The 13,461-nt window shown below is 54.1% G+C and overlaps 1 protein-coding gene across 1 annotated transcript; it reads right to left on the bottom strand.

The window, feature by feature from the left end:
* Positions 1-302: 302 nt before the first annotated feature.
* On the bottom strand, positions 303-6,134 carry LOC311373325 (phosphatidylinositol 4,5-bisphosphate 3-kinase catalytic subunit gamma isoform-like; the record flags this gene model as incomplete). Its single annotated transcript, XM_084490105.1, is given in 9 exon segments — positions 303-365; positions 367-447; positions 964-1,058; positions 1,193-1,412; positions 1,569-1,634; positions 2,087-2,526; positions 2,599-3,209; positions 4,155-5,323; positions 5,829-6,134. Coding segments are annotated over 9 exon segments (3,051 nt in total), but the record flags the coding sequence as incomplete, so codon positions are not given.
* Positions 6,135-13,461: the final 7,327 nt, after the last annotated feature.

Raw genomic sequence — 13,461 nt, forward strand, 5'->3', positions numbered from 1 at the left:
TCTACGCCACCGTACCCCAAGAGCGGCCTGGCTTTATGTGCACCTCTTGAAAAATGTAACGTATCTATGTCAACATTTGTTCACAAATGTTATTGGCCTGGAGGACCAGTATGGCCTGACCTGGAGGACCAGTATGGCCTGGCCTGGAGGACCAGCCTGACCTGGCCTGGAGAACCAGTATGGCCTGGAGAACCAGTATGGCCTGGAGGACCAGTATGACCTGGAGAACCAGTATGGCCTGGAGGACCAGTATGGCCTGGAGGACCAGTATGGCCTGACCTGGAGGACCAGCATGTCCTGACCTGGAGGACCAGCATGTCCTGGCGGAGGTCGTCCCCCTGCTTGAAGAGGATGCCCAGCGGGGGGGGTGGGGGAGGGGGACGGCATGGGCTGGAACTCCAGCCACAGGGGCTTCTTCTTGGACGCCATCACTTTACAGTTCTTCAGCTGGGGAGGGGAGGAGGGGGGAGGAGAAGGAGGAGAGGGAGGGGAGAGGAGAGGGGAGAGAGGGAGAGGAGAGGAGAGGGGAGAGGAGAGGGGGAGGGGAGAGGGGAGGTGAGGGAGGAGAGGGGAGAGGGGGAGGGGAGGGGAGAGGGGGAGGGGAGGTGAGGGAGGAGAGGGGAGGCAAGAGGGGGAGGAGAGGGGAGGGAGAGGAGAGGGGAGGTGAGGGAGGGGAGAGGAGAGGGGAGGGGGGAGGGGAGGGGAGAGGGGGAGAGGGGAGGCAAGAGGGGGAGGAGAGGGGAGGGAGAGGAGAGGGGAGAGGGGGAGGAGAGGGGAGGGGAGGTAAGGGAGGAGAGGGGAGGCAAGAGGGGGAGGAGAGGGGAGAAGGGATCGGATAGGTTAGATACATTCCGAGTTTCAGAGCTGGGTGGTGGGGCGGGGGGGGGGGGGGGGGGAGATATAAATATTAAAATGTATGTACAAAGGACTGGTGGAAATACATCTGACGTCACCACACATTACCAGGATGGCTCCGGCTTTGACCCGGGGGTCAAAGGGCACCAGGAACTCTTTGGGAAGGTCGCTCCTCTCCAGGAGCCCCTGGACCTGCAGAGCGGCTGAACGCCGACGGGAGGAGGAGGAGGAGGAGGAGGAGGAGGAGGAGGAGGAGGAGGAGGAGGATTAACCACGCGGATGATAACATACACGCGGATCGGTCCAATGCGTCAACACAGGACGAGGGCCGACGTACCGGTGGGGGGTAGGTTGTCTGGGAACATCTCCTTGACCTGGAGGGCCACCTGCTGCAGGGCCAGGGCGGCCCGCACCTGCAGGGAGAAGCCGTCCAGCAGGGCCTGGCCGCAGCCCAGCAGGTAGGCCTCCAGCACCACCGCCATCCGCTGGCGGAAGTAGGGGCAGGCGGCCACCTCGCTGCGCATGTACCAGAAGAAGAAGTGTCCGATCCTCTTGCTCTGTGGTGAGAAGGGGAAGGAGGCGATGCTCTTCAGCGGCCAGCCGGTCCCAATCGGAAAAACCGTTCTGTTTGGGCCCCCTCATGTGTGTAAGTGTTGGTGATTCTCTCTGTACGGGTGCGACCATGCGGTGCCAGAACCTGTACCAGTACTCACCCGGAGGGCTCGCTGGAGAAGGAAGCAGGCCAGGAAGCTGTCATGGTACGGTTCCACCTTCAGGGTCTGCAGGAGAACCGCCAGACTTCAGACTTCGGTTGAGAGCTATTAAAGGGCTGTTGCTTTACCACCAGGTGGGACGTTGGTTAGCCGTCACAAACCATAACACAAAAATACAGACGATGGATCAGCCTACCAGCCCAGCCCGGCTAGAGGACTGCATCGACAGGTAGGCAGATCCATTGATCTGGGTGGACACCACGTATCAAGGCCTCTGACACAAATATAACCTCTTTATAGTTATCGCAAGAAGTACCAATGATCTGTCAGTTATTAAGTGTAATTTGACAATATGGCTACTGTCTAGTCTGAGCGGATTGAGGTTACTGGCAGGCAGAGCTCAGGTCATCCTGCTCCAAGATGCTCATAGGTTGGCTGTGGACATTGTGGCGGCCTCCCACCCACTAGACGTTCCTGCCGTCCGTCAGTAGTAGTAGTAGTAGTAGTTAAATACATACTTGCACCAGCTGCAGCAGATACTTGAGCACGTCATCGTTGGACAGCCTCTCCAGCCTCCGCACCACGAGCCGCCGCACGCTCTCGTCGATGGAGTCGAGGCTCAGCAGCTCCAGGGCCACCGATAGGTCCAGCTCCTCGGGCTCCAGGTGCCCCAGCAGCCAATGGACGTCCTCCACCGCGTTCCTCCTCAGCCAATCGACGCTGCGCAGGAAGTGCGGCAGGTTGGACGTGTAGCGAACACTCTGCTCCTTCCTGAACCTCTTGAGGTGGGCTCGGTCCGAACCGATCGAAGCAGTCGGGGAGGTAGCGCCGCTGACCCCCGGCAAGTCCGCCGTGGGGCTCTGAGAAGTTCTGACCGAGTGTTTGGAAGAAGCAGAGGAACTAGTCGTACCAGGAGCAGTAGAACTAGTAGAACCTGGAGCAGTATAACTAGTAGAACCTGGAGCAGTAGAACTAGTAGAACCTGGAGCAGTATAACTAGTAGAACCTGGAGCAGTATAACTAGTAGAACCTGGAGCAGTATAACTAGTAGAACCTGGAGCAGTAGTCGTAGTTATGGGCGAGGCGGCGTCGGAGGTGGAGGACGGACAGGAGGAGGAAGGAGAGGCGGCAGACCAACGGATGTAGCACTTCCTGTTCGCCTCTTCAGCGACCGGCGTAGTGTCGGGAGAGACCGCCGGCCGAGGAAGGAAATGTCCCGGAAAGGCTCCGGAAATCGGCTCCGTTGCTTCTCCCGTTCTGGATTTCAAAGACACCGGGGAGGATCCAGAGGGGGAGGGGGAGGTCTCTTCTTCAGGGGTCTGGACGCTCTCCGGGCCGCCGGCAGACCCAGGCCTGAATACGGGGGACGACGCTAGCCGCCCACACAGAGGGGACGCCGCCGCCGCGGAGGGTCTGCCTTCGGCCGGGGAGGGCCAGCGAGACTCGGGGGACGTGGCGGCGCTGTTGGGGAGCACCACAGGGAAGCTGTAGCGGTCCAGCAGCAGGCTGATGGCCATGGAGTGGCTGACGTCCGGGTTGGTGGCGGAGGAGAGGCGGTCCGCCTGGTAGGTGACCACCGCCCCCTCCTGGCCGAGGAAGGGCCACATGTGGAGGGTGTACGGCCCCTGGCTCAGCAGCGACCTGCCCGGACCCAGGGGCAGAACTCACATTGGAATCATGACAAGAAGAGCAACCAACAAACTACTGATCGACGGATCGACGGATACAAATATAACTTTTATATATATTTAAGCAATAGATCACGACGGCTGTGGTATACGCTCATTATACCACAGTTAAGGGGCGTTGTCCGTCCCGACGCGCAGCGGAGGGGCGGCGACCCCCTTCACTGTGGTATAATGACCGTATATCACTGACTGAAGTGATCTATTGCTTTCATAAAACGGTTACGTAAATATGGCGAAATGAAAGTCATAGACACCCTCAATTTTGAAAAAGCTAGAAAGTCGGAAAAGCATTTTTTTTAACGAATACAAAAAAGTAGTCCCTCCTGGCTGCCGGCAAAGTGTACGGCGGTTGCTATGCAACACACTGTAGCGTCCTTCAGAGAGAAGGCTAGGCTAAAGACGGTAGCTTGGTTCGCCGGCAATTTAGCCTTCTAACGAGTTCACTCGAACTCGATAGTAGGCTAAATTGCCGACCGTGTGCCTATTGCTTTACAACATTTCCACCCTCTCCAGCAATCAACATGTTTTTTAGGCTTCAGTGAACTATGCTATCGCTTTTATATATACATAAACAACAGTTAGAGTTAGGCGCGGAGTGATACTGAACTCTGTAAACTGAACGGGCGTCATAGCTGTGTGTATACGCTCAATATACAACGTTTGGGAACCAATCAGATATAGAATATAACCCTGTGTTTCGCACGGGGGGGGGGAAGCGAGACCCACAAGGAGGAACAAACCGACAGATGTTGATTCATGAGTTTCAGTTTGTGCCGTTATGCTACTTATAGAAGGACACACGTCTGCTTCCTCCTTTACAATGCAGTCATCGAGACCGCAGACTTTGCATACGGTAAGACGGCACTTCTCTCCACCCCAGAGAGAAGAGGTGACAGACCTGTGGTCGATGAGCAGGAGGTTGACGAAGAACAGCGTCCCGCCCTTGCCCTTCTGCTGGTGGTGGTCCGAGGCGGTTTCGTTACTACCGGCATTCACGGTCAGCCCCAGCTTGGCGCCGCGAGGCAGGTCGCTGAGCTGGACACTGAACTCCAGCCACTCGTTCCACAGCACTTCGTCTGCAAAGGACTTGGTCGTCGAGGCGACGGACAGGAGGACCTTGTTGCCGTAAATGATGGAGGCCTCCACATAGACGGACGGGGGCGCTTTGGCCGGAAGCTTTGGGACGTCAATGCCGGTGAGTTTGAACCTGAACCTCCTGTCGCAGTCCCACAAGGAGATCATGAATATGTCGTCCAAGTCCTTCCCCTCCAGGCGGAGGTCGTGGTGGGAGCTGGACTGGCCCGTGAAGCTGTCCACCAGGGGCCAGTCCTCCAGCCGTACGGCCTCCACGGGGAGCTGGGCCACGGGGACGACCGACAAGTGCAGGTCTTGGCTGCTCTTCAGGCACTTCCTGACCCAAAGGAAATCCAGGAGTCGGAAGTCGCCTGATAGGAACTCCTCCCGTCCGGTCACCTTTAGGACCAGGCTGTCCGAAGGCTGGCACTCCAGGCCCTGGTCGGCCATCACCTCGTTACAGAGCTCCAGGAGCAGCCGCGGTGTGATGGAGAGATTCACCTCCATGCTGAAGCTGAGCTTCTGCAGGTAGTGCAGAGTGACCTTCCGGCTCCGGCCCTCGTGGGGCTGCAGGTCTCGGGGCAGCGGGGCGGTCGTGGTCCACGGCTCCGTGGCGTAGACCACGTCGTCGCGCAGCTTCAGCTCCTGTCGCCGTGGAGACGCCAGCTTCCTCCGGGTGACCATGAGCTCTCCGAGCCGATTGGTCACCTCCCGGTCCAGGTCATGGCCAATCAGAGTGGCCAGGAGGGCCCGCTGCCGCTGTCGCTCGTCGTCGTCGTCGTCGTCGGCGGCCGCCGCCGCCGTCACGGGCGTCACCACGATCCTAGCCGCCAGGCGCCCGTCGGCGCTGCGGGCCCAGGGGACGCCCAGGGTCCTGAGCACCTGGCAGTCGTCGTACATCTCGTACCACTCCTGGCCACGGGCGTACAGCAGGAGGTGCTGCTCGGGGTCCAGGAGGCCCAGGGGGTTAGGGTGGCATCTCTGCTCCTGCGCCTGCAGAAAAGAAATGAAGCAGAGGAAATGAGTAGCTAGCTATATCACAGCCCCCCGATCACATCTCACCATCTATGTCATCAATGTCAACGCATCGTCACAATCCGAAAACCGTCGTCGGCCCCTTAATGTCGGATTCGGCCCCGTCGCCTCTATCACGGCATGCGTACGATGTATATAATCATTGATGTACGAACACGATGTACATACGTCATCACCAACTTCTTCATACCCGGCGTCGTCTCCACCCCACTGCCATCGTCATCACTTTCCCTCCTACCTCCACCCCACTAGCACAACACCACCCCATTCCTCTCTCATAATCATCATTATCATCATCATTACCATCACCACCATCATAAACTCCAACTCAACTCTACCCCACCGTCCCACCACCACCACCTCCATAATAACCCCCCCTCCCACATCACCACCTCCCCCATCCCCGCCACCTCCAGCCCACGACCCCATGACACCCACCCTGAGCGGCCTTCCCCTTCCCTACCTTCACACACAGCCTGAGCCTCAGCTGCTGGATGCTGCACCGGGCCGGCAGCGTCACCACCACCACGGACTCCGGGCCTCCCGACCGCCCAAACTCCGGATCGAACTGAGAACTCCCCGCGGCGTGGTGGTGGAGGAGGAGGAGGAGGTCGGCGGCGGCGGCCGTAGGAGGGGCGCCGGGCGACGGACGGAACTCACACAGGAACACCAGAGTGTGGTCAGAACACCGGGGGGTGGACCCCTGGGGTTCACCCTGCGGCGCCCCCCCCCGGCGTGAGGGACGCATCTGGGGCGCGCTGCAATCCATCGGCGCTGTATGGACACAAGTACACCTGTCAGTAAAACTGTCGCTATTCACTAGTCACTGTTTAGTCATTTAGCTGACGCTTTTATCCAGGGCAGCTCCTGATTTAAGTTAAGGTTGAGGTTAAGGCTGAGTTAAGGTTTAGGGTTTAAGGTACGCGTCAGGCGGACCGCAGACACGCCGGTGAGAAACCGATTTGTCGACCTGTGTTTTGAGATTTCCTTTACCGGCGGCTGGAAGTGTTTTAAAGCAATGCTGATCGGTTCCAGGGCGTGTTTTACTGCTATACGCACCGACGGTGCGCTTCACGTTCAGGTCAACCAGTTAACCCAGAACAACTGGATCAGGGCTGGCTAGGTTCGCTCCAAACTACACTGCAGGCTTTGTGCGGTGTGAGTGTGGTTTAATGTCCTTAAGGTAATGCTCTTTTCATTATCGTCCTAACAACCAAAACAACAGCTATAGAGGAACTCACCTGTGCTGGATTGCAATGTAAAATAATCATTGAATAATTCAATAATATTCATTGAAAAAGATAGTTATTAAATACTAGCTTCTGGTTTGAATCAGAAACAAAGCATCAGCTGCTATACAGTGAGTGCGGTTGTTCTGAAGAATGTGCACGCATCAGCCTCACCTGGAAGTCTTGGATAGAGAGCGTCTAAATGTCAAATTAAATCAAAGCAAACAGAGAGAGAACAGTGATATCTCACCTGTATCTCGTTGGATCCGGGAGGTGGAAACACTTTGGTGAGGTGTAAAGAGTACCGTCTCCTGTGTGTCAGAAACCTGTTTGGCTGAACGAACTCACTCGTGCACTGTGCATGTATCTGACTCAGTTCTGAAGCTCAGTTCCCTCCGACTACAACACAAACGGCGGCGGCGGTGGTGGTGGTGGTGGTGGTGGTGGTGCGAGTAGGGCTGTTATGTACTTCTGTTTTTAACTCGGCTTCCTTCCCTTTCTCACCCACATTTCAAAGACAACACAGTGGTCCCCTTCATCTGTTGGTTCCCTTCCCTTTGCGCATTGTGGCAACCCGCCTTGGGGGGTGAACCGCCTCGCTCGAATCAGGACACGATGTAGGAGTGCCAAAAAGCCAAAAAGGCATGTTTATTGCAAATGAAAAGTCTTTTACCAGAAATAATCAAAACTGGGTGGAATTGACGGTCCCGTCAATCGGCAGGACCGGTCTCTCCGCCTGTGAGCCCCGTGGCTGGGAGAGCCCTGAATGAGCGGAGAAGCAGGCTATTTAAGCCCTGCTTTGCCACCTGTTACTCAGGTGCTCTCCATTTGGCTAATTGCCGAGGCTGGGTTGCCACAGCATACCACACATTAAACCAATAACAGCAGGCTCCTCTCCTGATCCCTCCTCTCCTACCCTTAATATACTTTATTTTAAAGTCCTGTAGAACGGGGGCAGCTTTGTCTCATCGAGGAACAATGGAGGTCTGGTATTCAAACCCATGCAAATACATGCTTGGCATTATTTACAATGCCTGTAATCACAATAGGAGACGCTTCGAACAAAGTGTAGAGCACAGTGGAGAATAACTCCAGGAGCCAACAGAACATCTGGACGGAGAGCGCAGTGGAGGGCAGCTGCAGTAACCAGAGATCAACACATCAGACAGCCTGTAGATTGTTTCCATATCAGCCCAGTCTGTATGAATGTGTAAGCCTACAAATGATGACTGCACATAAATACATTGGGATATGTAGTTCCCTATTTCAGGGAACAATTCCTCTTGTCGTTTTTTATAGCTTCTCTCTAATGCATACTTGAATTGTATCTTTGCTCCCTCTACTTCTCCTTATAAAGTGTGTGTGTGTGTGTGTGTGTGTGTGTGTGTGTGAATATGTGTGTGACTATGTGAGTGTGTGTGTACGTGTACGTGTGTGTCTGAATATGTGTACGTGTGAGTGTTAAAATGTGTATGTGCGTGTGTACGTTTGTGTGTGTGTGTGTGTGTGTGTGTGTGTGACACTATGTGTGTGACTATGTGAGTGTGTGTATGTGTACGTGTGTGTCTGAACATGTGTACGTGTGAGTGTTAAAATGTGTACGTTTGTGTGTGTGTGTGTGTGTGTGTGTGTGTGTGTGTGTCTGAACATGTGTACGTGTGAGTGTTAAAACGTGTACGTTTGTGTGTGTGTGTGTGTGTGTGTGTGTGTGTGTGTGTGTGTGTGTGCATGTGCGCGTGCGTGTGTAGATAGATCTATAGGTATGTTTATTCATCCCTAAGGGTGAATCAAGGCATCACAGCAGCTCAGTAACCATAATAAGGGATGGCAGTACGTAGTACGTTACATCAGGAGGGAAACTGACCCTGAAAAGGTGAACCCACCACGCCCATCCATGTCTAATGACACCCAGTGGCACGAGAACCGATATGTTAGTAAACAGGACGGGTAGAACGCTGCGGGGGGTGTGTTTGTGTGTTTGTGTGTTTGTGAACACAACCTGTTTGACATGCTCGAGCTGGAAGGCTGCTGCAGAAGCCCGCCGCTCAGAGGGAAGCTGCTCTATAGTTCCGTCTCCGGCAGCACCGGACTCCCTGCAGGCGCTAGAGCAGGGTGTCAAGGTGTCAACTATTACTATTAATAAACATGTGGGAACTAATTAAGAGAAGTGGGCGCGGTGGGGGTGTGTGTGTGTGTGTGTGTGTGTGTGTGTGTGTGTGTGTGTGTGTGTGTGTGTGTGTGTGTGTGTGTGTGTGTGTGTGTGCGTGCCTTCATGCCTGGGTGTGTCCCCCCATGGAAACCTGTAAATAAAACAGATCTTCAAGGTTTGTTGTTTTTATTAACTGTTTTTATTCACAAGTGAACATTATCAGAGACAATCTTATTGTTTTTAATATGCTTAATAAACTGTGTGTGTGTGTGTGTGTGTGTGTGTGTGTGTGTGTGTGTGTGTGTGTGTGTGTGTGTGTGTGTGTGTGTGTGTGTGTGTGTGTGTGCGTGCGTGTGCGTGCGTGTGTGTGTGCGAATGATGTAATTAACTGAACAATAACAAGTAGGAATACCTTTGGACTGCATACAAAAATACAATTAACATAACCACTTATAAATAGCAATCACTTTTTAATAACATACTTGAACATGTTAATAATGTCATGACATCATTTATTTTTATTTTTATTTAACCTTTATTTTTCGAGATAAAACATTAAGAACAGTTTCTTATTTACAATATTGATCTGGTCCCAGAGGCTACAACAGGAATAAAGGTACAAATAACAAATACACAAGCGTGACCAGATTAGACAAATATACAACGGATATACAAAGGCACAGCCTATATACAGAAAGAAAATACGAACACAAATGTACTGAAAATAGTACAAAAAATGTACTGAAAGTACTAATGTACTAAAAATACATGCGTAAAGGTCTGGACAGCTCGTAATAAATAAAACACAACATAAAAATGAAGGGATGTGTGTGTGTGTGTGTGTGTGTGTGTGTGTGTGTGTGTGTGTATGTGTGTGTTCGTGTGTGCTCGTGCGTGCGCGTGCGTGTGCACGCGTGTGCGTGTGTGTGTGTGTGTGTACACGCGTGTTTGTGCGAGCATGCATGCGTGCGTGTATGCGAGCAGATGCGTGTGTCTGGGTGGAAAAAAATTAATGAAGATATGTAAATGTTATATTGCGTGTATAGGGTGTGATGCAAGTGAGAACCTGGGGGAGAATTTTCTGAAAACATCAACTCGTTTCGTTTCGTTCAGTTGAATCGTTTCGTTCACACATCAATCCAAATCCAGGACAGGGCCGGATTATCCATAAGGCTATTATTCACTTGAAATAGTTGAAAGACCATATATTACTCTTTTCTAAAATAACAAAAATAACAATAATAATAATAATAATAATAATAATAATAAATAAATCAAGATGACCACTGTCTGTCACTCCCCTCCCCAATCTGTCAGAATCGATTTGGTCCACAAGTGCGCGCAAATGCGCAAACGCTCAGCTTGATAATTGGAGACCGCGATTATGACAAACGTTTGGGATAGCGCATATACTAAAACCAGGCTCAAGGCCACTACTGAGACTTTGCAAACTGCGTGACATAACTTTAGACAACGCAGAACGTCGTTTTGGGGGCACCGCGTCCTTACGCGGCATCGCAGAGGGGGATCAGTGTGAGAAGTACGAAAATGCCGCTGGAGATATAGAAGGAGTGACTCGCCTCTAATGAGCAGGGAGACCAAAAGGGTAAAAAAACGAAAATAAGATTTTTTTTACATTTTGATCCGAGTGCTGCATGTGCTTTTCGAATTGATAGACATTTTGAATTGAGACCATTGACCATATTGCGCACTGATCACATGCCTGCGTGTATGTTAGTTGGACAAGTTAGTAAATTACATTTGAGAAATCCCCTTGCTTATGTCTGATTACTTTGGCAGGGGGACGGAACGTGTTGGGGTTGGGGGGGTTGGGGTATAGGGGGCGCATTGCGCTAATACGGGCCTGATCCTGGATCCATGTGTGTGATATTTAAACGCTAAACTGTAAACTTAGTATGATGATGATGATGGTGATGATGATGATGATGATGATGATGATGATGATGATGGTGATGATGATGATAATGATGGTGATGATGGTGATGATGGTGATGGTGATGAAGACGAAGACGACAGTTCACTTTGCGCATATAACGGCTCCAGAGCCAACTCACACGCCACGCGGGACGTTCAGAGTCCCTCGCGTCCCTCTTGCCCTCCCGCCGCTCCCCCGCTCCCCCGCTCCCCCGCCAGCCCCGCCCCCACGCACGCGGCCCCCGTGCAGGAGGTCACTCACGCACGAGCTGCCCGGGCAGCTCGTGCGTGACCTCCTGCATGGGGGGCGTGAGCTCTCTCCGCGCGCCGCGTGCGCGCCTTTCCTCGGCCGCGAACGGTTCCGCGGCCGCCGCTCTCCCAGCAGCATCAGCGGCGGCAGCAGCGGCGCCGCCGCGGCAGCGCGTGACCGGGGCCAGCAGCACCTGCCGCACCTCCCTGTTGCGCATGCCGTACACGAGCGGGTTGATGCAGGGCGGCACGAGCGTCATGGCCACCAGCGCCATGTGCAGCAGCACCGCGGGCGCGGAGGGCGCGCGCGGGTCGCTGCCGTGCAGCATGGCGGCGTCGGTGCCCTCGAGCTCCCACAGCGCGTCCGACGCGCCCTTCAGCAGCACGGGCAGCAGCTGGAACAGCAGCATGCCGCAGTAGAAGAGCACCGTCTTGCGCGCGCGCGTGTTCGCCGCGCTGAAGGGCGCCACCGCGTTGAGCGCGTCGCGGTACATGCGCAGGTACGCGAAGGCGTGCGCCAGCACGCAGAGCAGCAGCAGCAGCACGCACATCAGCTTGCGGAACACGGCGGAGGCGCGCGGGAAGCCCATCTGCCGCTCCACGGTGTCCGGCTCGCACACGAGTCCCGCGGTGACGCCGCGCGTCCCGTCGTCGTCGTCGCCGCGCTCGCGGCCCAGCCGCAGCAGCGCCACGCACGTGACGCCCAGCCCCACGGACACCGCCCAGATCAGCGCCAGCGCCAGGCGCCTGCGCCGCGGCGTCAGGATGGACAGGTAGCGGATCGCCTCGCACACGTACAGGTAGCGCTCGAGCGCCATGCCCGTGATGGTGAGCAGGCTGCACGCGATGGTGGCGGTGCCCAGGAAGTACTGCAGGTGGCACCACAGGTGGAAGCCCATGGTGCGCCTGCGCAGCAGCGAGTAGACGAGGGGGGGCCCCAGCAGGGCGGTCTGCAGCAGGTCGCTCAGGATCAGGTTCCTCAGCAGGTCGAAGCGCGGCTGCCACGCCAGCAGCGCGCGCGAGCGCCCGAGGGCGTGCAGCGCCACGCCGTTCACGAGCAGCGACAGCAGCACGAGGCCGGAGAAGAGGGCGGCGAGCGGGCGCGTGGCGCCCTCCTGGGGCACGATGGCGAGGAAGAGGCACGAGGCCGCGTCCAGGCGCCGGTCCTCGTCCTCGCCATCGTCGCGGTCGCCGTGCTCGCTCCCGTTCGTCGCCGCAAGCAGCAGCCACGCGCATTGCCGCGTATGCGTGACGTTGGGCATCGCGGCGGTATCTGGCGCCTCGAGGCGGCGGGACGCGGTAAAAACAGTCCGAGCAGGGTCAAGGCGCAGGGTCAAAAAAACCGATTAAATACGTTAAATAAAATACGTTAAATAAAGCAGATCCGTCTCAAACCATATTGTAACGCAGGGGCGCGAGAAGTTTCCAACGCGCACAAGAGCGGGAGCGGTGAGGTACTTATAGGCTGCGCCCCGGGGGGTCAGAATGTACATTAACGTGTCTTCGATGGATACGCGTTTCTGATTGGTCATTCGCGTCATCCAGCCGTTTCATAATAATAGTCAGACCGCTGCTTTAAACAACGCACGCACGCACGCACGCACACACGCACACTCACATAGTGTCTCACACACACACACACACACACACACACACACACACACACACACACACACACACACACACACACACACACACACACACACACACACACACACTAATAAGCACGAGCAATTACCTGCCCTAATTAACTTGAAAACAAACATGGATCATAATTTGCTGTGCGTAAAGAATATACGTGTCTGATAATAAAGAAAATGATATCGGTATAGGCAGTCAAATCGACTTCATTTATTTCAGAATTTCACTTTTTTTTGTGTCATTAACGTCAACCGAGACACATACCTTTCAGGAATACGAGTGGAAATGAAAAGCTAAATCTTTAATAAGTTTTAACCAGGCCTACTGACTCCAACTCAGTAGCGTAGCCAGAAATGTCCACATGGGTGGGCACAGAAAAAAAAACGGACGGGCAAAGCCAATTTGATTGAAAATAAGATAAGCCTAGATTAGATTAGCACCATACAACAACATCAATCAAAGGCATGTTATATTTATGACATACAGGTGGAATTTATTAAAGGCATTTGATCACAGCTGACAAATTGCGCGGACATTTTTTAAACCGGCGCAAAACTGCATAGAGAGAGAGAGCGAGAGAGAGAGAGAGAGAGAGAGAGAGAGAGAGAGAGAGAGAGAGAGAGAGAGAGAGAGAGAGAGAGAGAGAGAGAGAGAGAGACCTCCTCGACCGACAGACAGGCCTCATGTCTAACGGCTGTGTTTCTTTATTTCTTATATTTGTATCGTGGGAGGGCTCTCACAGCGACGCTCAGGAGGAGCTGCCGACTGTTCGCGACGTGACTGATTCTGGAGCTCTCAGCGGAGCGCAGACTTGCGCGGCTTTTTTCAGCAGGTGAACGTAAACGAAGGAAAGCCCTCTGATTGGACGGGCAAGACGGACAATGAGGCGGGCC

This window comes from Micromesistius poutassou (genome assembly GCF_964030765.1).
Source record: "Micromesistius poutassou genome assembly, contig: SCAFFOLD_1303, whole genome shotgun sequence".
Lineage (NCBI taxonomy): Eukaryota > Metazoa > Chordata > Actinopteri > Gadiformes > Gadidae > Micromesistius > Micromesistius poutassou.